This window comes from Colletotrichum fioriniae, assembly GCF_027942845.1.
Source record: "Colletotrichum fioriniae strain IMI 355084 chromosome Unknown scaffold_3, whole genome shotgun sequence".
NCBI classification, from domain to species: Eukaryota; Fungi; Ascomycota; class Sordariomycetes; order Glomerellales; family Glomerellaceae; genus Colletotrichum; species Colletotrichum fioriniae.
In genome coordinates this window covers 940,633-966,404 of record NW_027076839.1, presented here as the reverse complement: position 1 = coordinate 966,404, position 25,772 = coordinate 940,633, and the positions used below count along the sequence as shown (strand labels likewise).

At 51.4% G+C, this 25,772-nt stretch overlaps 8 protein-coding genes across 8 annotated transcripts; 5 read left to right on the top strand and 3 right to left on the bottom strand.

Annotated features, from left to right (window-relative positions):
* Positions 1-2,104: 2,104 nt before the first annotated feature.
* N0V96_003152 (uncharacterized protein) lies at positions 2,105-2,593 on the top strand (the record flags this gene model as incomplete). The annotated part of the gene is made up of 1 exon (XM_053189687.2): positions 2,105-2,593. One exon carries the CDS (start codon positions 2,105-2,107, stop codon positions 2,591-2,593), a length of 489 nt encoding a protein of 162 aa, XP_053052610.2.
* Positions 2,594-3,189: 596 nt separating this feature from the next.
* N0V96_003151 (uncharacterized protein) lies at positions 3,190-4,559 on the bottom strand (the record flags this gene model as incomplete). The annotated part of the gene is made up of 2 exons (XM_053189688.2): positions 3,190-3,819; positions 3,870-4,559. The coding sequence occupies 2 exons, from the start codon at positions 4,557-4,559 to the stop codon at positions 3,190-3,192; spliced, it is 1,320 nt and encodes a 439-aa protein (XP_053052611.2).
* A 2,662-nt stretch (positions 4,560-7,221) lies between these two features.
* Positions 7,222-8,466, top strand: N0V96_003150 (uncharacterized protein; the record flags this gene model as incomplete). The annotated part of the gene is made up of 3 exons (XM_065756756.1): positions 7,222-7,634; positions 7,690-8,225; positions 8,279-8,466. 3 exons carry the CDS (start codon positions 7,222-7,224, stop codon positions 8,464-8,466), a joined length of 1,137 nt encoding a protein of 378 aa, XP_065614523.1.
* A 950-nt stretch (positions 8,467-9,416) lies between these two features.
* On the top strand, positions 9,417-10,746 carry N0V96_003149 (uncharacterized protein; the record flags this gene model as incomplete). Its single annotated transcript, XM_053189690.2, has 3 exons — positions 9,417-10,548; positions 10,624-10,673; positions 10,729-10,746. 3 exons carry the CDS (start codon positions 9,417-9,419, stop codon positions 10,744-10,746), a joined length of 1,200 nt encoding a protein of 399 aa, XP_053052613.2.
* Positions 10,747-16,026: 5,280 nt separating this feature from the next.
* On the top strand, positions 16,027-18,797 carry N0V96_003148 (uncharacterized protein; the record flags this gene model as incomplete). The annotated part of the gene is made up of 8 exons (XM_053189691.1): positions 16,027-16,344; positions 16,490-16,621; positions 16,679-17,057; positions 17,113-17,179; positions 17,243-17,364; positions 17,424-17,539; positions 17,594-18,598; positions 18,660-18,797. The coding sequence occupies 8 exons, from the start codon at positions 16,027-16,029 to the stop codon at positions 18,795-18,797; spliced, it is 2,277 nt and encodes a 758-aa protein (XP_053052614.1).
* A 322-nt stretch (positions 18,798-19,119) lies between these two features.
* N0V96_003147 (uncharacterized protein) lies at positions 19,120-19,906 on the bottom strand (the record flags this gene model as incomplete). The annotated part of the gene is made up of 4 exons (XM_065756755.1): positions 19,120-19,434; positions 19,500-19,683; positions 19,735-19,791; positions 19,866-19,906. The coding sequence occupies 4 exons, from the start codon at positions 19,904-19,906 to the stop codon at positions 19,120-19,122; spliced, it is 597 nt and encodes a 198-aa protein (XP_065614522.1).
* A 1,623-nt stretch (positions 19,907-21,529) lies between these two features.
* Positions 21,530-22,179, top strand: N0V96_003146 (uncharacterized protein; the record flags this gene model as incomplete). The annotated part of the gene is made up of 2 exons (XM_053189693.2): positions 21,530-21,817; positions 21,865-22,179. The coding sequence occupies 2 exons, from the start codon at positions 21,530-21,532 to the stop codon at positions 22,177-22,179; spliced, it is 603 nt and encodes a 200-aa protein (XP_053052616.2).
* A 1,062-nt stretch (positions 22,180-23,241) lies between these two features.
* N0V96_003145 (uncharacterized protein) lies at positions 23,242-24,484 on the bottom strand (the record flags this gene model as incomplete). The annotated part of the gene is made up of 4 exons (XM_065756754.1): positions 23,242-23,600; positions 23,667-24,014; positions 24,138-24,234; positions 24,287-24,484. The coding sequence occupies 4 exons, from the start codon at positions 24,482-24,484 to the stop codon at positions 23,242-23,244; spliced, it is 1,002 nt and encodes a 333-aa protein (XP_065614521.1).
* Positions 24,485-25,772: the final 1,288 nt, after the last annotated feature.

Here is a 25,772-nt window from a genome sequence, read left to right as displayed (position 1 = left end):
GCTGCAGCAGCAAAAAGCAAGGCCGTGTGAGAAAGATTCAGATAAGAGAGATGAGGACTGAAGAGAGACTGTGAGATAGAGAGGGTCCTGGATTGTGCCTTACATCCGTTGACGGGCGTCCAGTTGTCGCTCGGATTCGGGATAGAGTTGTGGCTGGCGAGAACCAACGTTCGTTATCACGTTTCCGCCCGCCCCTCCTTCAAGCGAGCGAGCGATTTTCTGCAATTCTGCAGCAATTTTTTCGCCAAATTTGGGGGGGCCCTAGTAGGCTGCTGGCTGCTCGAAAGAGAAGACAAGGGTGTAGTTGTAACATGAATGGATGGGCGGCAGAATAGTGCGTGGGTGAGTGTGGTGAGCAATAACTTTTTATCTTATCAGATCATCTCCATCTGGACGATCCAGCCCAACCCCCGCGAGCTGCAGGGATTTCCCGATATTAGTGAGGGGTGAGAATGGCGAGGAGGGCCACTTGCGGCGATACATCGGAGCCTGCGATCAACTTTGAGCGGGTGTACTCCGTAAAGAATAGTAACTGTGGTTCGTCTGGTGTTTTCGTGCCATTTTTCAGAAGAGGTCCACCGGAAGATCGATCCATCACGGCCTCGGCATATGGACACAGTACGTCTCATCACAAGCCACCCAATGAGACTGTTCACTTGGGAAGGTTGCTACAGAATACCTACTTAGGGATGCTTCATCGTCCGGTAGGAGAACTAGATGATAATGTATGCTCCATGAAGAAAATTCTGATCCTCATCAAACTTTCTCTACAGTGGAAAGCCAAAAATCAATTATTGTCATCGGCAGGTGTCCGCCTTTTAGGGTCGCCATTGTCAACACCCTGGAATTTCTTACGTACAAATGCGCCATCAACCCGGCGAGTCATTTATTTCAAGCACCACAAACACATCACCCGAAATCTTCAAGAGTCTTGAGTGGACTCTCATTAATTCATCATCGGGAGTGAGCCAGATGACCTTTAGCCCTCTTGCTATGAGAAGTAAAAGTGGTGGCATCCCGTCTACGATGGGGTCGCCTCTCACTATTCTGTAACGTCTGAAGCCGCCTTTACTTCAGCCGCTCTTCGTGAACAAGATTCTTAAACTCATCTCACTCACTTGACCTTTACAGTTGAGCGAAATATGCGACTGTGGTGTGCACTTTACCTCATCTTTTCCTGGAAATTAGGTGATACATCAATCACTGCAATCCAGAAATAGCTGTAGTCTGACTAGGCTGGACAATCGCCAGATCTACTGGCGGAAAATTGCCGATGTTCAGGGTCCCCGCTGGTCACTTGAGCGGGGAACAGGTGAGTCGGTTCTCACCGGCGCTGGTGTGGACGGACCTTAAGCATCACCACGACCGCATCCGGTTTCAATCCGCGCAGTCGCAGAACAATGCCCCATTTTCCTGTTTTCCCGGGAACGTTTGCCCATTAACCTTCTCGAACCGCCTTGGAACGGCGTGTGCTCTTCATGCTTGCTACCCCGCGGAAGACCGACCGGCCGAGCAAAAATACAGGTCTACTCTCTGCTGGCGGTAGTTTAGTGTCGCTGTGGCTGGTCTCACTCCTTCGCCTTGGCAGTGAGACCGATGACATCAACGGCCGATCCCGCGGTTCTGGCGTTGCGCTACTGCGACCGCTACCACTTTACAACCACACACAACAACTTGGAATCAGGCAGCCAGACGTGTCAATACAGCGACTTCAGTTACGACAGTGACGGACAGCCACTCGTACTGCCTAATTGGGATGGTTCGGTCTATGCTGTGCCACAGCCGATGTCATTTGGCATCGCGCTGGTTTGGCACGATCTGAGGCGGTGATGGAGGATCACTAGGGCGGCGATCAATCTGTGGTCTCTGTCGTGTGGCTCAAGGACTTGGGATGACGTTCTAGAAGTCTAGTGTATCGGCTCAGAATGATAAAGACTGAGTGTATTCCTTAACCCTACTTGATGAATTCCCTGTAGAACATCACAACAAGTTGTCAACTCAAGAAGAAATCCCTGCATCAACCACAACTGTCACAGAATAACACTTCATCCAGCCCTTGATCCACCTATTTTCACTCAAATCAAAGACAAGAAAAGCCACCAATATGCCCGCCATCCAACTCGGAGCTACAAACACTGCTCGTGATGTTGCAAAGCTAGTCGCCCGCGTAACAACCTCAACCCGAATCGGCAGAACCAGAAGCGGCGTCAGAGTAATCGGAGGGGGCATCATCGCAGCTATCGTTGTCGGTGTAGTCATCTTCCTCGCCGTAATCATCATTGGTATCTGTCTCTTCCGCCGTCACAAGACCCAAAGCAAGAGGCGTCAGCAAGAGATGAACAAGTACTACGGCGGCGACGGCCGTTCCAGCATCGGCACTGACGCCCCTCCGCCCGGCCCGGGTTCCGGAAACAACAACAACACCAACAACGGTTATGGCTACACCCAAGGCTATGGTCAAGGCCAAAACCAGGGCTACGGATATGCGCACATGGCTCAGCCTGGTGAGGCTGGATACGTGGCGCCGAACAATGGCGGCGTCGCTCCCATGGCACCTGCTTATACCGCCAACCATGTCACGCACACGAAGTAAACGATGGGGTGGACGAGAGCTGGGAGGATGGTGGAAAGACAACGAGATAGACGCTGTACATTTCACGATTATGTTTGCTTTGTAATTATAGTGCGATACCCACGACCTTGTATAAGATTCAATATCATGTGATTACTAGTACGTCGAAACAAACTTCATGCTGGAAAATCCCCTGTGAAATCTCGTCGTAATTGACGATTATCATAAATATTCAAAGTCTGCCAGTAATCCTACTAGTATTCAGCAGGGTCGAATAGTCAAGTACTCAACTACCAATATCTGTGCCGTTATAATAGTTTCAATGAGACCGATGTCATGGCCAAGCGCCAAGAAGCAAGAATAACGCCCAACAAATGTGCCTGAGAGCTATATAGGAGATTAAGAAGCATGTGATAAATTTGGATCTCTCCTGTTAAATCGGTTACATCAAACGCCGTACATATGCTACTGAGAGATGTTCATACTGCCACAAGCCTTAGGGCTAACAGAGTATTCCCTGTGATTCTTCCCGGCTGTCAACATGCACTCTTTTTTAAGCCAACTCTAGCTTTCCTGGCTGGCTATTTTCGCCGGTGCAACACTCTCTTACCGAAGTATCAACCTTTTCGCTCATGGGGGGGAGCTTTCCCTTTGCCCTTTTCTTCTTCAGTCCATTCCTGATACCCAAGCGACATCCACACCCAGATCCCAATAGCGCTCGAAAGAACCACAAACGTCAAGATGCCGGCGCCAGCACGGTCACCGGTAGTGAGAGGATCAAACTCCTTGAACGGGTTCGAATTCATTCCCGCATTAGGATCACCCTTTGAAGTGCCACCAGTGGTATTCGTAGCAGGAGGAGCCACTTCCAGCAAACTCTGCACCGCGGCCAACACGTTCATCGCCTCCCCCGCGCCAGAGGTCTTGTCGACAGCCGGGTCGACAAATATGCCCTTGTTCCAGTAGAATCCGCAGACGCGACCCGAGGCACCGCCTGTGCACTGCTTGATGGCTGATAGAGTGGAGTTGCGCAGGACCGGAAGGATGAGATCGCGGGTCGAGGGTACGAGTTGTGTTACTACAGTCATCCAGCGATGGACGTAGCCCTTGAAGCTCAGCATGTCCTGGGAGCAGCGACCTGTCTCGAATTCGCAGGGGATTTCGTATGCGACGCCTTCGGCAAAGAAGTCTTCGATGGCGCGGTTTGCGAGGGCTTCGGTGCGGTCGAACCACTTCTGCTCTCCCGTCTGCGGAGGGTTAGCATCTCGACTGATATGAGGTCACAGAGGCGACTTACATGATTCGCAAGAAAGGCGCAGCCTTGCATCAAAACGGCGATGTTGTATGAAAAGGTTGCCTTGAAGATGTTGGTGCAGTTCTTCGGCACATGGGCGCCGTCGTAGACTCGCCAGTTCTCGTGATCGATGTAGTTTACCGCCCATAGCCAGTCCCATGTCTGTTCAGCATAGCGAGCATACGTATCGTTGCCGGTATAGCGAGCGAGTCGAGCACCGATATTGAAGAAACACCCGTTAGAGATTGTGTTTTTGTAATCGTACCCCGTGTTAGTCCTGGGAACCTGCCACCGCATACCGCCGCCACATGTCTCGTCGTGCCTTTCCGGATCCGCTTGAGTCGTCCAGACGGCTTGTGCGAGCGCAAGCCATTGCGGTTTATCTGCTGGGGGGTCGGGAAACTTGTTCTCGGCCGCGAGCATCGCCGTCATGCCCCAAAACCCTTGGTCGTCGTTACCGAGAGAGGCGGTGTGGTTCCGTGGCATGTAGTCGCGGCCTTCTCCGACTTGATGGAGCATGCCTTCTGTAACGACGTGATTATAACTCTCGTCGCCCGTGTAATACCAGTAGTCGACGTATGTACCCATCATGGCGCCGCCCTGCCACCAGTAGTAATCACCTTGGCCCGAATCTGGTGGCCCTGGCAAGATGCCAGGGATTTCCCCCGTCTTGTTTCCTTCGTAAAATTTCATGAGATCGTATGCGAGTGTGCTGGCCGTCGTGAGAATATCATCTGGGTAGTGGTGTCTGTTAGGCTCTCTGGCGTTACACGGGTTGTGGTACGTTTAGGTCCTTTCTTATTCGTACCTCGAGTGTCTATTGAGTACGCCGCATCGGCAGCCCTGGAGAATGCCCATAACGCCAGCGGCACTGCGCTTGGAATATGAGATGACAGCATTGTGAGCGAGTGATTAAGCTGGTATACGCCCTAGTCTGGGCTTTTGTGGTAGAAAAATGGAACGAACGACTGGTCAAGCGGTAGTTGTACGATCAGTAGTTCATGGCCAGAATCTACCCGGTACCAGTGACGTTGAGGAAGATGGGGCGCAGATTTCGACACTTCCAGACCGATGACCCGCGTGCTGGGTCGAATAGATGCACACGAGGGAGGTCTTGTGTTATAATAGTACCGGTCCGGTTGGGAATGGGGGAAAAGGCGCAATTCCTGAAGGATTCGCTTAACGGGGGCTCAGTGATCTTTTACCGCCGTGTTCGAGGTTTGGACGTTGTTATTGTTCAACTTGGTACGTTTTGGGAGTAGGCTGCTGCATGTGGACGAGAACAACCTTGAGAATCAACAAGAAGGGGATCAGCAAAGGTGGAATTATCTAGGGAGAAGCGCAGACGAACGACCGGAAGATGCGGAAAGCAGCTAGAGCAAGTTAATCTAGGAGAAAATCCGGGGAAGAGCATGTCGGCGGCATTCATACTACTTTTGTTCCCCCCTTCGCGCATCTTGGCGCAGATGTGGACTCCTCATGAGCATCCTCTTAGGATTCCCGCTGATTCATGGCCCTGCCTTGGCGACATGGGACCAAGTTCCAACTGGAAGAGAAACAAGATGCCTCCGGGTTTACATCGGTCAAGGTGCACAAGAGGAGAATATTGAACCTTGGAACCGGGCCAGGCCAGCCAGGCCAGAGAGGTATGCTTCCAAGAAGGACAATGACGCGGTGTAAAAGCTAGAAGAACAACACCAAGTGGCTACTAAGAGACACCAAGAGGCACAGCTCGCCTGGGCATTGGGGCGGTGCAAGGGCCTTCCCATCCTGCCATCCAATCTCGACTCGTCCCTTTGCCGGATGGATTGTGCGTCGCCAAGACAAATACGAAAGGAAACGACGGGAATGCGCCCTAGGGGGCTATTGGGCGGCCTGGGCAAAACATTCATTGGATTTGAGAGTCTGTCGAGCCTGGGCTTGATCCGCAAACCTGTGAGATCACCCACCGGAGACTCGGGCCAGGGGGGTCTTGGGGTCTCTTGGGGGCTCTTGGAAGCTCCGCCAGCACACGCGGCGCTGGCACACCATGCTCCTTTGCCTTGTTCAGGTGGCCCAAAAGCTCACTGGCCCCTTATGTTTCGTGATGCGAGGGTGATGTGAGAACTGGGCGGAGGTGTATGAAGTAGTTTGAGGTGAACATTAACTATGAGACGGCGTCGAACAGCCCACCATAGTGTCTGAAGTCTAGACGTGTTCGAGGGCCCTGGGACCGTTGGGAGCCACCGCGGGGTGACCTCACACACGCGCCCTGACCAGTGAACTACAGCTCTCAGCTACCTTATGCAAGAGCGGGGATCATGGATCAATCAGCTCGGTTCCATAAACCGAGCTGAAAGTCCCTCGTAGGCCCTTCATTCGGTTTAGCTTAGTGAAGTCCCCTTGCTCCAACGGATGCTTACGAGCACGATTTCACTGAATGCACAACCGCCGTTGGGGAGAGACATCATGAAGCAGTAGCTTTCATATCTCGGAGGCTCATCTTATCAATCGAAGAATGAAGGTCTCGGCACTCATTTCAGCGCATTACTTGAAATGAAGGACAGCGACACAGCCGCTTTCTATCCACTGTTGAAGTGATTGGCAGTAGCGAAAAAACACAACGGCAGATCCGTGCTTCGTGAGAAATGCCATCTTGGCTTGGCGAGAAGTACTTTATTCGACCCCTGATGAAGTTCCCTCCACCTTCGACTCCCTTTCAATTCAAGTATGCCTGCAACATTCCAGTAGCTGTGAGGTGTCTATTTCGCAAGTGCTCAAATGATGCGTTTGAGGATGCGCTCAAAGGTTTCACTTTGCTCTTAAACTCAGCAGAATAGTGAGATTCAACTACCTAACTCATGGCCCATGGCTCACACCATGGGTAAGGTAGGTAATCAACGTTTATTACTGAATAGTATCCGTACTCTGGAATTTTTTGGGCCTTTTGTAAGGTACCTTATTTTGGACTGTCTTGGCCCCAGGATGAAGGATCAGTTCCTCTTGAAGTCAAAAAGTCAAAAATCCTGGAGCTTCAGAGACTAGGGTAAGATGAGTTTGAGGAGCCTTCTGTACAGACATAGAGATATAATTGAATGAGATTCAACAAAACGTCCCCGAGTTGCCATCACACAATCATCTCTAGGCTTTACGTGCAAAATGCAGCAGATCAGAGCATGATGCATGTGCAATGAAGCTTATGTTCAACAACCTCGGCATTCCCACTTCGCCTGGTGTTTCAAAAATGCATCTCGATCGCAACATGCACGGCCCGATGAAACGAAGTTCGGATACAGGATGAGAACAAAACCAAAGCAGTACCCTGATTTTAGACGATCAGCCGTAGATCAGGGTCCTCACTCTTCCACTCATCACCATGGATCCTGTAACCATCGTCACTGCTGCAGCGTCTCTGGCAGGCGCCGTTCTTAAAGCCTCTTGGAAAGTTAAAGAGACTATCGACGCCTATGACGATGCACCACAAAACGTAGCAGACATTGCAGAGGAGGTACATGCGGTACAAATAGCGCTCCGACAAGTGGAGAGCGTCGTTCTCCAGGATCCAGAAGCCATTAACCGGCTAGGCTTAGAGGATGTCTTTACGGTGGCCGTCAACGGATGTCATGCTACGCTTTTGTCCATCAGCAAAGAGTACGAGGATCTGTTCCTTCGAACTGACTGGAAGACTAAGATCAAAGTCTTGTGGAAGGACGGAGAAATGACACGTCTGCTTGGGCGATTAGACCGCAAGAAAGCTACGTTAACGCTCTTGACTCAGACATTGAACCTGTAAGTATCAGGGTAGACAGCGCACATCATTTTACGCCGACTAAACTTCCCACAGTCGATCCACCCAGGACATAAAGACATTATTGATGCAAAATCAATCAACATTGAATGCTGCAAAGCAAGACGTCCGAGAACCTGCCGCGTACTACCCAGAGGTCCCTACCTTCCGACCAGCGAGTCCGGATTGCTTGGATGAAGGCAGTGTGGTCGGCGTACCGAGGAACAGGGACTCTGTCATCAGCACCACAGAGTTTGACTTTGACTACGACTTGATCAACACTAAGACATACCGACGAGCGCTCCAGAGATATGCCTCTGTCAGCACCCGAACCAACCCTTCGGTGGAGCAATGTGCGGACGAGTCACCGGTTACGACACCAGATCTTGAACCAGTCATGGAGGAGGAAGCCGAAGTAGAAGATCTCATCACCTTTTCTTCGGAGAACTTGAGTTTGCAGATACCATTGAGTCGAGCGACTACACTGCGACCGGAGCTAGAAGGCATCGACTTTGATACTCCGCCTGCGACCCCACCCAAGGACGTAGATCAGAACAAGGCTGTGGCGCACGTAGAGCAGCTCAAAGCTATTGGTTCAAAGGAAGGAGGGGTCACAGAGGCGGCTGACCCTTCTGATGAATCAAAGGCAAAGAGATCATCATCCCGAAGGAAGCTAGACCGGCGTCCACCGAGACACCTTGCAGCAGCAGAAGCGGCGGCGGAGAAATTCCACAGAAGAAGAAGGCATGGAAAGCCCGGCGCTTCCACGGATCAAGAGTCAGGAGTATCATCCAACACGAGCGCTGGGACGCTCAGCCGAAGTGTCAGCTTTGATGGATCGCTTACAGATACCGCGTCTCAAAGCTCTGAGAAGTCGGAGAAGTCGAGAAGTCGGCGCAGGTGTGGACATCCAGTAAACCATAGAAGACGGCCCGGAAAGGAGGGTTCGTTTTCTTCCCGTGGATCCGATGAGTCAACTACGACGCTGGGCTCTGTAGATACTTTGACGGATAACCTGGAGCAGTTTAGTCTTTCGGGGCACAAGGTGTTTGGAAGGGACAGAGGAAGGCGAAAACAGGCTGCATGAGACGTTGTAGACCGGTGCAATAAGAAGCCTATCCGCATCATAGAGAATAAGAATGACGTCGAACAACACCTCTGAAGGTTGGTGGTTCACCAGTAGTTATCACACGTGCGTAGAGTCCGCACATAATATCAATGCATCTTACTCACTCATGGTCTCGATGCTTAGGTACGTCAAGCAAGATTTGGAAGTTGTTAATATGATTCAAGTGAAGTAATTGGAATCTAGCCACTCTTGTCAACTTTGAAAGCCGAGCATGGTAGCAGCAGTTTTGCCCCATCGAAAGGAAGTCCTGCACGATGCTCTAGCCAGGGCTTGATATTTATGATTGGTCAATCTTGGAAACTACTCTTCCAGAACAGTAACCGGACGATTCCCAAGATTTTGCAGGTCGCCTTCCGGAAGGTAGCTTAGGATGAAAACTTAAGAAAGATCCATTAAAGAAGTCTTGAGGCCACCAAGCCACTTTGTTGTGATGGGGCCTGGCTGTACCAGGGTCACACTCTCGTCAGCTCAACGATTGGACAACACTTTTGGAGCCGGATGACCGCTGCCGACAATCGGAACCTGTTGCCTGGAGTCCTCAATTTCCCACAAACCGACGTCAATACAAGCCGTGTGATCCTTGAACGAGGGTAAAGACATTGGAAGAGACCTAAACAAGCATCAAAAGGCCAACAAAAGCTTCGCATAGAGCAAGATGGACCGGCGATACTTTAAGCCAAAGAAGCAAGTTTCGAGCACCGAGGCTGCGTCTCGTGGACGACATCGATCACAATCACCGCGAAGGTCAACCCGTCACTTTACGAACCTGAAGCCGCTCACATATGAACCGTTGAGAACGTCTCGCTCGATCAGAGTTGTCCAAATTCTCAAGTTCAACAGAGAGAACCTCGAGATCTTCGCTACACTGCACCAGGTAACGCTTGGCGATACCGAAAAGACGACCACGAAGTATGCCGCTTTGTCCTACACATGGGGTCACCCAGTCACATCCACAGAGCATTGGGGGCCCTACAGTATTAAGCCCGAGAATACAATCGCCAAAGCAAGACTCATCTTGGTCCAACCCGGAGACTATCTTCGCATGGTCAGCGACGACAATGCTATCAGCGACTGTAGCTGGGTCGATCCATCGCGGCTCGCAGAGTACGAGATGACAGAGAACCTATCCGACTTTCTCGTAAGCTTGACGAGTCGATCCGAGGAACGCGGTGCACACATACCTCTCGTTTGGATCGATGCCATCTGCATAGACCAGACAGACCCCCAAGAAAAGGCCGTCCAGATCCCCCTCATGGGCGAGATCTATGCGCAGTCTTCTGCGGTATACATCTGGCTAGGGAAACAGGACCGAGACCTCCAGGGGCTGTACTGGATATACAGAACGCTGTTGCCGGCAATCAGAGAGCGCCAGAAACAATCGTCCTCATATCAGGAGTTCTTCCGGTGGCTTCAGTCCTACGGCCCGGGTGACGAACGACTGTTGAAAGATCTTGGGCTAAAGCTTGAGAAAACCTCACTGAAGAATCAGTGGATTACATATCTCATGTTCTTCGCAACAAGGTCCTGGTTCTTCAGAGCCTGGACCTTGCAGGAGGCTGTCGTCGCCAGCAACCCCGTCTTCGTTGTTGGAAACGAATTCCATGTCTTGACCTGGGCCGACACTTGGGATCTGAGGAGAATAGTACAGGCTTGGAGTAACGGTTTATCAGAGTTGACGATGGACAACAAAAACCTTGCTCCGGAGTTGAGAGGTATCCGTCTCATTCGAGGCTGGACCGAAATATTCCCTCTTCGAAGCACCTTCTCGAGCTGCCTCCGAGCTGAAAGTAGGGAGCAGTGGGTTCAAACTTGGTCATTATTGCTCTTTATTGCCACGTCAAAGGATTGTACTGTGACGGTAGACAAAGTCTACTCAACCTTTGGCATGGCCAAGATGATTTACCCTCCAGAAGTCAGCGGATTTCCAGACGTTGACTTTTCACGGTCTGCCGCTGAAGTTTTTACAGACGTCGCCCGATTCTTGATTTGCAACAGCGGGGGTTTGAGCCTGCTTTCGCTCGTCACAGATCGGAGGTTTATCAAAACAGCTGGCATGCCTTCTTGGGTGCCAGACTTTTCCATTAAAGGAGATCAAGGACACTTACTTTCTTCCGTAACAAAGTTCAAGGCCTCCGCTGGTTTTCCTACGGAGCCTCTGCCTCGTCACAACGGTGATTGCATTACTTTCAGGGGGAAGAGGGCCGGCAAGATTGCATTCATCCCGCCTAACGATGGCAAGTTTAGCCCTTTTGCACTTCAAGTTGCTCTCTGCATTCCTCATCTGCCAGAAAAGTATCCCGCAGGTACCACAGATAGCGCTGAAGCTCTGTGGCGGACTTTGATATATGACTTGGGCGAAACTCCCACGACATCTACGGGGGCAGCCGCAGAAGCAGGAGCTGATCCGAGACACGCACAAGGCTTCAAGCAGTGGTTTACGACTGACTTGACCACATATCTCAACAGGGACGGGCATGGCTTGGAAAGACATGAGAGTCGCGAGTTTGGTTCTATCCTTTCATCCAACTTTCAAAAAGCGCATAGCGAGCTCATTCCATCCCTGAATGAGATTCATCAGATCGTTCACTATGTTTTGGCACACCCGCATCTGGTACATCCATCGCAGCTCCAAGGGCCACTTGGCAGGGCGTACTATACTTTGATGACGCCTATCGTTATGAACAGACGACTGTTTGTGACTGATGAAGGGTATATCGGATTGGCAAAGTTGTCAGCTCGCGTAGGTGACGAAGTTTGGGTCCTCGCAGGTGGTAGGGTTCCATGCGTCATGAGACCAATAGAGGATGGTAATCGGTTCTCGCTGATCGGGGATGCTTATGTACACGGTCTGATGGATGGGAGTTGGTCTATCTCGAGCGACGCGACAGTTGAAGAAGTTCAGGTGGTGTGAGGTCGTCAGTCAAGTTCCATTTGAGAAGAAGCACCGAGGTTTGCACAACAGGCATTGCTCTTACTGGGGGTCCGGAGCCGATGATCAGTTGCCAAAATTTCTGGAATTTGGCTTTGAGCGTTATCAGTACTAGAAACCGAATTTGTCCAGAAGTAAGGTGGCGTCATGTCTCTCATCTGGCGGGTAGCCTAAGACATGACGTTGTCTCAATGTCTAAAGTTGCAAGCCACCTGGACGATCACTGGGTTGTGTGAGATCTTGCTGAGCTGACTATGGTCACATCATTTCTCGCCATGTGTGGCAGCAGTCTTCTAGAGCGGGCAAATATGACAAACAAAAGAGCATATCCCGAGTCGCTCAATGGCGATCGCGTTTGCTTATCGCGCGGCAACTGGTGAAGTCAAATAACGATGGGCTACTTGCGTGCTTGCTTTCCTGCTTGCTTGCAGTCATGACTCCAATTAGGCTGATGAACAGGCCAAAAGCCGACATGTGGCGCCGGGCGCCGACCTGTAAGGCTTGCGAGCGAGGCACACGCCAAAGAGTCATAGATGCTCAGTGCTGCAAAGGGTTAATGATTACCGAGATCTGACGAGCAGGACCGAAGAGCTCGCCCAAACAGGCTTCGCGAAAAGGCGTCGGGTCGGGCGCATGTTCGCCGTCTTAGAGCCTTGGCACTCTGCAAAAATCCCCTGGCCCGATTTCAAAGGTTCCAGGCGCGTTCGAGAGCACGGTTGGATGGTGGACGGGTGGCGGGGGGAACCAGGGGTGGTTTGCGGAGGCCACGATTTGGCTGCTCAAAGGGACGGCGCGAAGCCGTTTTGGGAGTCAATGTCCGGGGGCTGGATTTGGGGCGATTTCCTTCCTGCCCGTCCTCTCACCTCTGCCCAGTGCCTCGTGCTGGCCGGGCGGGTGTCAGAACTTTAGATATGGCAGTGCCAGTTCCCATTTGCGAATGGCCTGTGGTCTGAGTAAGTCGGGCACCGCGAGGAAGGATTCGGTGCGGCAGGTAACGCGCGGAATCCGCCCCGGCGGCTCAAACCACGCTCCTTTGGGCGGCGATAGAGTGTAGAATGATATTACAGGCTTGGGGTTTCGCCAGGTGTTGTTGATCGAGCGAAACTAGACTCAAAAAGGGTTCGGCGAGCTGTCAAGTCGAACTGTCATTCTAGTGTGTAAACTGGCATGGAGAATGATCTCGGCTGCTCTCTGCAGCTTCTTCTTTGGTGTTGGGCTGAGAACAGAAGTCCTTTGGCATCTCGGCCATGTGTCAAGGGCGCAGTCTACATGTCTTCGACCTGTCGGAAACTAGCGATCAGGGGAGGGAGTCAAGCTTTGCGAAGGCCACGCCAACGTACCAAAGCTTTTGAGCCCGGCTTGGAAGCATTGGCAAAGTCACCGCGATGGCTTGGCCATCGCCTTGGTGCGGCGGAGAGCACGACTGCTCCATGGCTACATTGTAACATACTGCATCAGGCCGGCCACCGTCAGCAGAGCGCAGCGACGAGAGCTGGGTTCCTGGTGGGTTAGGTGGCCAGCGGCGGGCGGCGGAATCCTGCAGCAGTTTTGTGCGCAATGGCCCGCTAGCTTCTGGGCATTCACACCCTCATCCTGGCTGGTCAAGCCATCCCGGGTGGCACTTTGAACGACGTTGGAGTGAGTGGTGTGAGATGCGCCGCGTGAGCTGTTGACAGCGAAGGACCTGCCAATTCGTCAAGCAAACCGGCAGGCAAGGCAAAATGAAGGTAGAGCAGTAACAGTCACAGTTGTGACTGGCCTTCATTCCCTCCTACTCTGAGTAGCCGTCCGTTTGCATGCGCCTGGCTAGGCAGGACGATAGCCGCCTAAAACACTGTTGCTTTTGTCGAGATGATCGAGGACGGCGATTCGGCGAGGCAACATCTGTCTCGAAGGGCTTATCTTGAACGGTCTCATCGCGGGTTGTATTCGTTGGTATTTGTGGTGTAGATGACAGACAGAATTGACACGGACGTCTTATTGGCTTGCAAGCTAGAAACCGTACTATTTTACGACCACGATGTATCCGTTCGACAGTGATCCAGTGAAGAGTTTTCGTTATCGATTCATCAATTGCGGTCTTGGCGGCTCCGCAGCGCCATAGTAGTTAATCGATGGGAAACGGCATCAGTTTCCCAAAGCGCTTAATCCCCAGCGACTGGTAAGCCCAGCCAAGTGAAGTGGGTAACAACAAATGCCCGCTAATACATCCTCCTTCCCTTTTCACGACTTCGATATTTCCGTCCAGATAATGCAAAGTCGCTCCCGAGAATTGTTGGTGGAAAAGAGCGCTATTAGCATGGCATGTTGTGAGGAGGATTGAGCGCATAAGTCCACGTCAAGGATATACTTGGACAAATATTCGATTAGAAGTGTATACGGAGTAGTGACAGTGGCTATAGTGACTAGAAGAAGAGCCCTTAGGTGTTGAGCGGCACATCATGTTGTTACAGTTGTCACGACGCACCCTTGCCACAGACCCAAATGCTAAGTCGGGAGACGGCAGACCCCTGTGGAGAGCATTTTGCGGGGAGTAGAACCGGCCTGAGAGCATTAGCATGGTGCTGAACATGGGTTTATTTGACTTGACACACAGAAACGTGGCTCGCCCAACCGCGTCGTGTTCTTTGTCCGATGTTGGTTGCAGATTGAATTATGGTTCACCACTTTCTTGAGTCTCAGGGTCTCCAGACTCTGGACAGATACACGCAATAGAGATGGAATATCCCAACGGCTTCTTGCGGCTTTCCGCGGTTTGAATGCAGTTATGGTCGTACACACCAAGGTTAAGGCTATGCGAGGTTGAATTTGAATAGGGGGCTAAGGCAAAGCATCCGCATTATGGTTACTCCAATTCCACTGGCACACATCCCGCTCAGGGCATGCAGCCCCAGTGAGGCATCCGCCAATCGGGACCCCTGCGATCCAATATCGGGGAGGACCTTTTGTAGCGTGTCTCGTTGTCCTCCGACGAATGGCACGACAATCAGGACCAGTTTTGCAGAAAGACTTTAAATCACCTGTTGCGGAAGCTGCAGGAGGCTTTATGTCGCCAAGACCACGGGCATGGTACCGTACATAGTTTGTTGGCCTGCTTTCCGCGAATCTCGACAACTCGGCGACTCGACGAGGCAGATTGGTTTCTGTGTGCTCCGAGGCTGTCTCGCCCGTGATAATTGACGGCGCCAATGTTCGGACTCTTATGGCAAAGAAGGATATCTACATTCTTCCCTTGCTTCAAGCCTGCAATTCCAATGTTTTTGCATATTTAAAGGCCAGTAGACGAGATGGGGGCGGAATGTAACCCGCCCGCCTTGTAGCTGAGTTCACGAGGAACCCTTAGCCAAGCTTAACGACTTGGCACTTTTGATGATCCCTTGGTTCTTAGTCGCCGTTAGTGGCGTCTAGTGGCCATTTTCGACGATTAGACTGTGTCACTTTGTCGTGTTACCTCCGATCAGACGGGAACATCTGGCCAACGCGAGGGTCCTTTTTCGGATAGGCCTATCTATCGCCAGCCTCGGCGATCGACTGTCCAGTCAGATTGAAGCTGTTGACAATATTGTGGTGATATTGTATTCTAGAACGCTACTAGAAAGTTGATGAACCTCGTCAGCCAATGGTCTTACAGCCCTCGCGTCAGCCATCAGCCGAACTGTTCCTCCTTGGGATCGTTGATGGGTTGCCTAAAGTTTGGGGCATCGCGAGTAACACTGTCAAGGACCTTCCTAATCGAGGATCGATGGACAGTTGCGGCTTACATCAAAAGTGCCAGACGGGCGAAACGAGCCCCGAGAGCAGACTGGTGGTTCAACAGCTCCAACGCGGATCGACTACCACAGGACTTGACCGTCGTCCCAAACAACCGTTTCTGGTGTGGCCAAATGCCATGCGCCGCGGGTCTGCATGTCGCCTGCCTACTCACTCGGACTAGACGAATTTCGACCTGGCCGGAGCGACATGCAGACCCCCGCTGAACAAACGTACCGCTTCCTTATCTGGCCTGCTCCCTGTACATGGGGAGAGCAGGGATGGCCACATCAAGCTGTCTCGTCCGGGGGTCCTTTTGCTGTAAGCTCGTGCCACTGTACGCTCGACGCGAGAACCTCTCCAACAGTCCAACCAGTGAGAGAGGTTTTGCATATCGCTCCAGGTAGATTCGTGTCGGCAGGGATAGTCACATAGAGCAAATGCGACGGCAGGTTTGTCGAGACATATAACGACTGCGAGCCCTCTCAAACTCTTTCCATCTTTCCCCCTCCCTCAGCCCGCGTTTTGTGTTTCACGACCTTCCCATTTGCCCTTTGTTGAGCAAAAGGTCCCCGACAAGCCCGCCATGACCGAAGAAAAGATGGCACCGGCCTCGGCCGTGGCCCCGGCTACCCGCGTCGACAGCGCCGAGCCCCGCCCCTCCTACACCGGCAGCGTCACCGTTCACCCCGACGAGAAGGGCGCAATGGGCGGCGAATGGACGGAGCCCATCGTCGATACGAAGGTCCCCGAGACCGAGGAGCACAAGGAGGAGGATCTCTACCGTCCGCTAAAGATGGACGAGAATATTCCCCATGAGGAGAACATCTTGACCGTTCGAGCTATTGTTGTCGGCTGTATTTTGGGATCCTTGGTGAACGCGTCCAACTTGTATCTTGGCTTGGTAAGTGCAATCCTCTTTCCGGGCATGAAGCGGTCCTCTCCGCGACCCTTCATGTCTCGAGATACCACCATTGTGAACTTTGAGATTTGGAATCTGCCAATATTCCTACCACTGTGGATCATTCTGACATCAAATCGCTTTGAAGAAAACTGGTTTCACATTTGTGGCCTCGATGTTTGGTGCAATTTTCGGATACGGTATTTTGAAGATGCTCTCGCAAACGAACATTCCACTTCTGGGTGGAACCTTTGGACCTCAAGAAAACTCCATTGTTCAAGTGAGTATGACCTGGATTCATAATGGCTGGTTGGACCCCCAAACCTAACGTACTTAGGCTGCTGCCACCGGTGCCGGAGGTATTGCTGGTATCTTCGTTGCAGGTATCCCTGCCATGTACAGACTCGATCTCATGCCTAGCACGCCGGCTGGCGATATTGGCAAGATCTTCACCCTGACTCTCTGCTGCTCCTTCTTCGGCCTGTTCTTCGTCACGCCGTTGCGCAAGTTCTTCATCATTCGCACTGCCCGCGAGCTCAAGCTTATGTTCCCGACCTCGACCGCGACGGCCCTGACTATCCGTTCCATGCATGCTGGTGTCAATGGCGCCCGTGAGGCCGCTATCAAGCTCAAGGCCTTGGGAATTGCCTTTGGAGTTTGTATCGCGCACCGCGTGGCATCGTACTACGCCATCGGAATCCTCTACGACTGGCACAGTGAGTTGACGCTCTTATCGTACACGAGATCATCGTTAGACTGACAATCCTTTAGTCATGTCATGGATTCACATCTGGTCGGGCTACTCGAGCTCGGCTATGAATATTGAATCGTGGGGATGGTGAGTGAAAATTGAGGCCCATAGTAATGCCAGGGGTAATGTTTGGCTGACCCCGGATCGCAGGTACTTTGAGTGGACGACGGCTTTCATTGGCTCCGGCATGCTTATTGGCATGAACTCTGCCTGCTCAATGATGGGAGGAGCAGTCCTTGCCTGGGGAGTCATCGGCCCCGTCCTGGTTCATTGTAAGACCCTCCGAGCCTCTAGATGCCCTCACTCGTCAGATACTAACAGTCATCAACAGACGGCGAATGCATTGGTATCCAGGCCTCCGAAGACCCCAACTGGTCCGGCCTGTACTCCTTCACCTCCCTGAAGCATATCGGTCAAGGCCCGCCATCCCCCCGATACTGGCTGCTGGTGAGTCTATACTTGGTTCCTTCACGAGGCCAACTATGATCTAACAATACGCAGTGGCCCGGTGTCATGATCATGGTCTGCTCTTCCATGGGTGAGCTTATCGTCCACTGGAAGATCATCTACTTCGGCTTTGCCGCCGGCTGGAGGTCAATCTGCCTCTCCATCCACGAGACCGCGATGAAGAAGGGCAAGCGCATCGAATTCTTCGCAAAGTACGCAGAGGCAGAAGAGAAGCGCGAGGCCGATGCTGTCGAGGACCCCGCGACTCCCGAGCAACAGGTCAAGACCTGGATCTGGGTTGTTGGTCTCTTCGCGTCCATCATCCTGGCTTGCATCGTCATGGGACTGCAATGGCAGGTCAACGTTGGTGTCACCATCCTCGCCTTGGTTCTCGCCTTCCTGTTCTCGTTCCTCGCCATCCAGATCGGTGGTGTCACTGATCAGACACCTCTTACTGCTGCTGCCAAGGCCGCTCAGCTTGTTATCGGTGGTACCACCACCGGCGCCGGTTACACCATCCAGCACGCCCAGAAGATCAACCTCATCTCCGCCGGTCTCGCCGCCGGCGCTGCTGACGTTGCCACGGCTCTGACGTCCGATTTCCGTACCGGTTTCTTGCTCGGCACACCTCCCAACAAGCAGTTCATCGCCCAGGCTATCGGAACCTTCGTCTCCGTTTGGCTTGCGCCCGGTCTGTTCGTCCTGTTCACCACTGCCTACCCCTGCATCACGGACGCCGAGGCCGAGCACTGCCCCTTCTTGGTTCCTTCCGTCAGTGCCTGGGCTGCTGTGGCCGAGGTTGTCACCAGCCCCAACGTCCCCATCCCTCGCTCTTCCGGCATCTTCGCCATTTGCCTCGGCATCTTCTCCATTCTCCAGGTCATCTTCCGCCACTACTACTTGGTTGGACCCCGCGAGAAGTACCAGCAGTGGCTTCCTAACTGGGGTGCCATTGCCCTGTCCTTCGTCATTCCCGGTCCCGTTTTCGTCAACGCCGCCTTTGTCGGTGCCATCATTGCCTTCATTTGGCGCCGCTGGAAGCCCGCTTCCTTCGAAATTGTGAGTGCTGACTCGTCTGTGTCACGTTGTTACTTGGAGCCAGATACTAATTATTTGCTAGGCCTGCTACGCTATTGCTGCGGGTATGATCGCCGGAGAGGGTATGGGAGGTGTTATCGGCGCTGCTCTTCAGCTTGGCAATGTCTCCAGTGATAGATATGGTACTGGAGGTCTGGCCTGCCCCGATAATGCTTGTTAACCTGGCAAGAGTTGTGGGAAGCTTGTATGGTCTCTGTCGGATGTGCGACGGATATGAAGATCGGAGGCAGTCACCTTTCCCAAGAAGCCTGGCCTTCGTTCCGATTTTTGGTATTGATGCATACTGAGCCGCTCTGACTGATCTGTTGATAGCTGGGTCTAGGCCAGCCTTTGCGCCCATCATCCGGAGCTGCACGTCCTCCTACAAATATGAATGAAGATGTTAGCCATGAATTATAATATTGTAATACAAAGATGAGCCCCTTGAGGTCATTATCATACGCAAGAAAGTCTTTGATAAGATTATGAAACAAGTGATTTCCTCATTCCGACACAGGATAGCCTTCCGTCCCGTCGTTGCTCCATTCTATGTTAACACTGTCCCACTCTAGGCCTTCAAGAACCCGAACGTTCAATGGCTGAACCTCGAGCTGTTTTCGCACAAACTCCTGTTTTGCCTCGGGGAGCTTGGCCACCAGCTCCTTTGGCGGCCCATACAGGTTTCCAAAGCAGTGCACGCCACATGTGCGGCAAAAGGGCGACCCATTGAATTTGCGGCCGAACTGATAGTCCAGGGCCTGGTCTTTACCGACGATACTCACCTGAGACTGATGAGGATATACACCGATGAAGCCATTCTAGTTACCATTACAGATTAGCACAATTTGAACACAATGAGTCGGATCTTGAACTTTTCACATACGCGAACACATATGCTACAATTATCTTCCTTGATCTGGACTTCGGACAGAGGCTTGCTCTTGAGCGCAATTTGAACGGCACCGCAGTCGCAGCCTCCGGTGTAGAGTGTATGGTCATCTCCGGGAACGTCGGGCAGCGCACCGTGGAACTCGACCGGCGCAGATGCAGATGCCTTTTCAACAAGGCTATCTTTGATTCAGCTATGTCTAGCCTGGTTTTCAGTTTGCAGAACTCACCTCAGAGCGCCTGGGTACGGCGTATATGCATCTGGAGCATCGATGGTTACGACGCTTCTTCCCTTGATGAACACATGTTGGAATTCGGAGACAAGCACCCGAAAGTTGATGCCTTTCTTCCCAGCTTGAACGCCAGACGTGTGTGTTCCGAAGAGGGCGGTACCGCAGACATTGCAAAACTGGCGCCTTCTTATCAGCCAGTCATCCCAAAAGACATGACATATGAGGTGCTGCTTCTATTAACGTGAACGTACCTCATGTCTCAAAGCCTCGGTGTCCGACCCGGTGTAAGTTGTCAATGTTTCGCTAGAGCACCCCTTTGTGATCTTCAAGCTATCATCGGCATCATAAATCCAGACGTGTCCCTTTTTTACACACAGCGAGCAGTCGCAAATCACTAGGGACGGATGCTTTGCAAGTTTGACCTCGTATCGATTCGCACCACAGTGGCAATTACCCAGGTAGGTGTTTAGTGCGGTTTCCATGGCGTTCCGATAACTATGGACATAGAGCGCGTGTAAGTGAGTGAGGCTCAGGGCTTCGAGGTGCGCCCAGACATCAGTATACTCCAAGATACTTGATGAAGTCAGGTCCTTATGCAATCAGAAACCAAAGGTTTAGACTCAACGTGAGCAGGCAGCAACCGTCAACTTCCTGCTTACGTGGGCGGCTATCGGCACAGCTTTTCATGTCCTACTATGCCCGATTCATCGCTTGCTCCGCACTTGCAGGATTACATGTTATGCATCATGGTGGCACGCGACCAATGTAATTCAGTGTGCACAATTGAGATTGGGTAACATGATCGAGATTAGTCGCGTCGCGGGAGCAGCGAGTGTTAAACATAAAACCGAGGTGTGATCTGAACCGATTCTCGACTGGGACGCGCCGTCAGGATGAAGAATTGACGCTGGGTGAGGCGCATGATGTGGGTGCATTCGAGTACACCGTGGGCGTCAGGAGAAGCCATAAGGAACTACGGGGGCTGGTTTTAGACCACTGGAGGCCGCTAGTCTCCTCGAAGAGCTAAGTCCCGCATGACGAGCATGAAATCATGCATTGGATGCTTGAGGCTTTTTGTAATTGAGCTGGGTAGCTCTACAAGGGTGAGTGAACGACTCAAAGGGAAAGATTGAGATGATGAATGATGTGGTAGTAGCCAAGTTGTTGCCTATCACCGATTCGATACAGCTAGTCGTGATGGTGTTAAGCAAGCTTAGTGACGCAGAATACGTGTCTTGATCAAGAAAAAGACAAGATGCCTTCACATTTGCACGGGTTTTTGTGCAATTGAAAATTCACTCACGTATTCAATTTTTACATGAATCAAGAGCTTATTATAAGGTAGTAGGCACCATGAAGCAGTCATGGCAGTGTAAGTAGCAAGCTAGCTCCGGCGACTGTCCGGGGACTGTCCGGGGACTGTCCGGCGACCTCCGGTTTCCCGGCGCTTTCCCGGAGAGGTGGGCCCAACTGGCATACCTCTTCCTGCTGGTGTTAACGAACAACCGAGGATACCGTACATCATGATCTTCACAAACTTCAAGGTGTGCGACCAGAATCTTTTTCAGCGAGTAAGGTTCGATCCACGTGGCTTACGCACCCTTGTGAGTTGCTCATCGAACCGACGGGGTTTGGGTGGCTACGGGGTCTGATTGATCGATGACGTATCAATCCCCGAAGAATCATAGTATCATCATCATATTAATCCCTGAGAGCCCTGCATTCCCATTCGAGGGTTTCTATTGGGAAGCGAAATACTGGTCCTTCTACGCGATAAATACAAATATCAGATATGTTTTCTTCCAAGCTGTATCGCGCTGTACGCCCTCTCTGCACAAGTTTGTCAAGTCGACCCCTCACATCAAAACCAGTTCAGGTCAAGGAAGCTTTTTCGACTATCAAAATGTCTACCTTTCCGACCCCATCGAGTGATCCTCCCAAGAAGGAGATGAAGTATTTCCCCGATATGACTACGGCCTTGCCGTCCGAGTCTGGAGAGTTTCGTCGTGTTCTCTGGACAGGCTTGTACTCCCAGCTAGTCCTGATGACTGTACCTGTTGATGGTGATATTGGCGAAGAGGTAGAGTTTTACCAAATACACGAAGCAGTATCCTTACAAAGTCTTAGGTTCATACCGTCGATCAAATCCTTACCTTCACATCGGGCAAGGGTCTCGCGCAGATTGCCGGCAAGGAGCAAGAAGTCAAGGCCGGCGATATGGTGATTGTGCCGGCAGGAACCAAGCATCAGTTCTTGAACAAGGGACCGACCCCATTGATCTTGTATACGGTTTACTCTCCAGCTGAGCACAAGCCGACAACAGTTCACAAAACCAAGGAACAGGGCGACAAGGAAGAAGAGGATAGCATCGATGTAGCCCCAGAATGGAGTCGGCGTAGTAAGGAGCAGAATGAGAAAGAGGGCTGGGTAAAGGGAGAGTAGGCAACTTACTTGGTGTAGACAAGTGTGAATGGTATTAATGACTTGACCGTACTCTCCTGGTTCTCCTGTCTGCGGAGTCTCTACTGCAAGGCTTGAATTTGACAGTCCTTTCTGAGTACCTACATGTACATAACGTGGTGGCATGGCTTCACTGCTGAGATCCGAAAAGGCAAAGCCAGCAGCCTCAGAAACCTATATGATAACACCACTTCTTGAAAACACTCTCTTGTGGCTGTGGATTTGACGCCTGATATCAGCCTAGCTGTATAACCGGCATCTGTCTCAAATGGATGCAAATGAGCACCACGATCATTCACATGGTACACTAACATCACACCGATCCGTCATTTCTTTCAACATCAGATCTCCATCCAATATGAGCCTTGCCACGATCTTAGTCACCGGTGCTCGTACCGGCATTGGCTCCGGGCTCGTCGGTAGTCTCTTGATGAGACTATTTCCAACAGTGCTAATCGGACATCGCCTTGCAATCAACACGATCGGACCTCTTTTGTTGTTCCAGGCAGCTGCTCCGGTACTCAAAGCTAGCAAGACTGGTCGTCCGGTTTTCGTCGCCGTTGCCTCGATGCTTGGTACCGTTTCCGGCATGGAGTCTTTGGAAAGCTTTCAGCCTGCGTTAGCCCTTACGGGGCCAGAAAATCTGCGCTGAACTGGTTCATTCAGAGATTGCACTTCGAGGAGACGTGTCTCACTAGCTTTGTCTTACATCCCGGCACCATCGCCACAGATATGTATGATGAAATCCGTGATCGAGGGGACGGATCCGAAGCTTGAAGATCTCGGAGCTACAACAGTGGAAGAGAGCGTTTCCAGCTTTGCGCAGAGAGTCGATATCGCGTCGAGGTATGTGAGAGGAACCTTTCAGAATTACGATAGAACTCATTTGCCGTGGTAAATCGACAGTCTGTGACATCGCGATTGGCAAGGCTAAGCAAGCTCGTACATGTAGTAAGTATCTATGCAGAATGGACTAGAAAATACGTGTAGAACCTGCAAGATGATAAAGTCCCTCATAATAAGTGTTGCTCATATACCAGTCCTTCAAGGGAGCCAAACGGCGTTCGCGCAGCAACCTCCGTCGTTGAGGTCCAAGTGAGCCACAACATCGGCAGAGGCACCATCGTCGCCCATTTCCCAAATCTCAACGAAACCGGCTGAGCTGTCAGTGATAGCGACGAATTGATCTCCAAAGTCGCTTGGCGTAACAGCGTTTGCGCTTCCGCCGCTGGAGGTTGTTGGAGTCAGGAAGTTTTGCTTGTTCACAGATCCGTCGTCGTTGAGAGCCAGGATTGAAATGTACCCGGTGCTGTTGGTGTTGCGTGCTCGCGAGGTAGCCCAGAGATATTTTGCGCTGTACGAAAGAGCAACCTCGTCCGACCAGTACTCGGTATCATTTGCGCCTTGGTAAGTGGAGTCTTAGTAACATAGAGGCTCTAAAGGTTACAGGAAGCTGCAGTCAGACTCACTATCAGGAATCAGTGGGTATGAGATATCAGCATATGTTGGGATGCCCGTGCTGGTGTCGATTTTGTAAACCCCGACCTCATTCGTTCCCTCATGAACGGCGTATAGATAGTTGCCCGTGGGGTGAACAGTACCATGCCGAGGATCGGCGCCTTCAACAGGAGCAGTAACATTGGCCACATAGGTCAACTCTCCAGTGGAGTTGTCGACAGAATGTACCCAAATGGCGTTCCCCGTGTCGTCGAGTGAGTACATGAATGCTCCGGTTGGGTCGAAAGCAGTACCATGAACTCCAGAGGAAGAGGAGTAGTTGTATTCCTGGATCGACTCAACGAGAAGACCATCGGAGTCTACGGACATGACAGTTCCACAAGCACCAAATGGTTGACCATAGACTGCATATGGGGAGACGGGCGATGGCCTGACGAAAATCGAGAGTTGCTTGCACGATCCTTGGGATGTCACCGTATTACCGGGAGAGATCTGCAGATCATCGGTAAGGGGATAGCTGACGTAGACGCTACTGCCTGTATCTTCGAAAGCATTTCCATAAATCACCTTCTTGTCATGCTGATTCCTTGCGTGAGTCACTAGCTGATATAAAAGGGTCTGTGATACTTACGCTCAAAGAAATCCATGAGCTGCTCACGTTAACGGACGTGTTCGCAGCTAGAGTGAGCGTGCGGGCAGCATCTTCGAATTCCAAGGTGTACAGGAATGGTGTACCGAATGTTCCGACTATCAATTGATGGTTCAGAGCGTTCGTAGTTGACACAAAACCCGATGCCAGAAGCACCGACTGCAGGAGGGTGGGAAACATGGTAGACGAAGAGAAGGTTGGGTACATAGAAACGATAGATCTTGCTGCCGTCGACAGCTACCTGCGTTGGACTACATGCGTGTCTTATACAGTCGCTTGGCAGATTGCCCTCTTCACCGATCAAGAAAGTCAAATAGATTAACAGTATCCCTACTCTTTTGTTTTCAATGTGCGTACGCGTTTATTCCATGGCTGGTGGGGAGGCCCTGACGATCTTCTGGGGTCCCGAATCCTAGCTCCTGGTGACGATGCTTGGTTTCAAAGCGACCCGATTGGCTGAACGTGTGGTATAGGGGGCCAACAGACGCAGACGACAGCGGGAATTTATGATATTCGCGACGGCCCGGAATGTGGGGGGACGGGGCCAGGATGGCTGTTATGCACGACTGACTGAGAGACGTGCCAGACCCGTATTGCGCAAGTCGGTTTGTTGTAGTTATTTTCGTTGAAATTGAAGGGTTGAATGTAACCTCACGAGCAGTTTATATAGCTCATACCTCCTCGATCAAGATGTGAAGGTCCACGATCGACATCGTCATCAGGGGTAGATGATCCGACCACACGACCACGTAAAACTACTTTAATGTTCAGCATCGTTCGCTTTTCTTTAGCAATGTTTCGAGCACAGGGAAACATCCATAAGCCCACGATTTACAACAGCCTGAAAAGTTCCCACATAGATCGACTGCAGTGAGAGATTACACTGAGTACTTGAGAATGTTGATCTGATGGAGCCAGTATCTGAAACTTTAGCAACATCACCCAGATTCGTCACCCAGATGACCACCCATATGATTTTGCTACTATAAAAACCCGGAGACGCATTTCTTGTTTTGGAAAGACATCGGAGCAAGAAGCCTCGACAAAGAGGACCCGAAAGATGAACGCGCGTAAGCGACATACGACTGCACTGCGCAGTGACTTTAAATCTTTGCTACGCTGCTCGTTGCGCGGCATTAGAATCATAAGCCTAGCCGTTGATACTACTACACTTCATGGTACCGCCCTATGCTCCTAATCATGTAGGACGTCATATGAATACGCTCGAGGTTTATCTAATATTGTGAGTTCGGTTTACGTTAAGCTTGACACACCAATACGCCATGGTATCTACCTCGCCTAAGAACAGACGGATCAACTCTACCGTCCCCAACAAAAATTTCATTATTTACTCAAAAATCGGAAATTGGTCTAGAACCCGTGCATCGCTCCTACAGTCGCTCTTTTATCTTATTTTTACATCCCGCATTATAGCCCATGAGATTCCAAAAGCTTGCCACGAATCGAA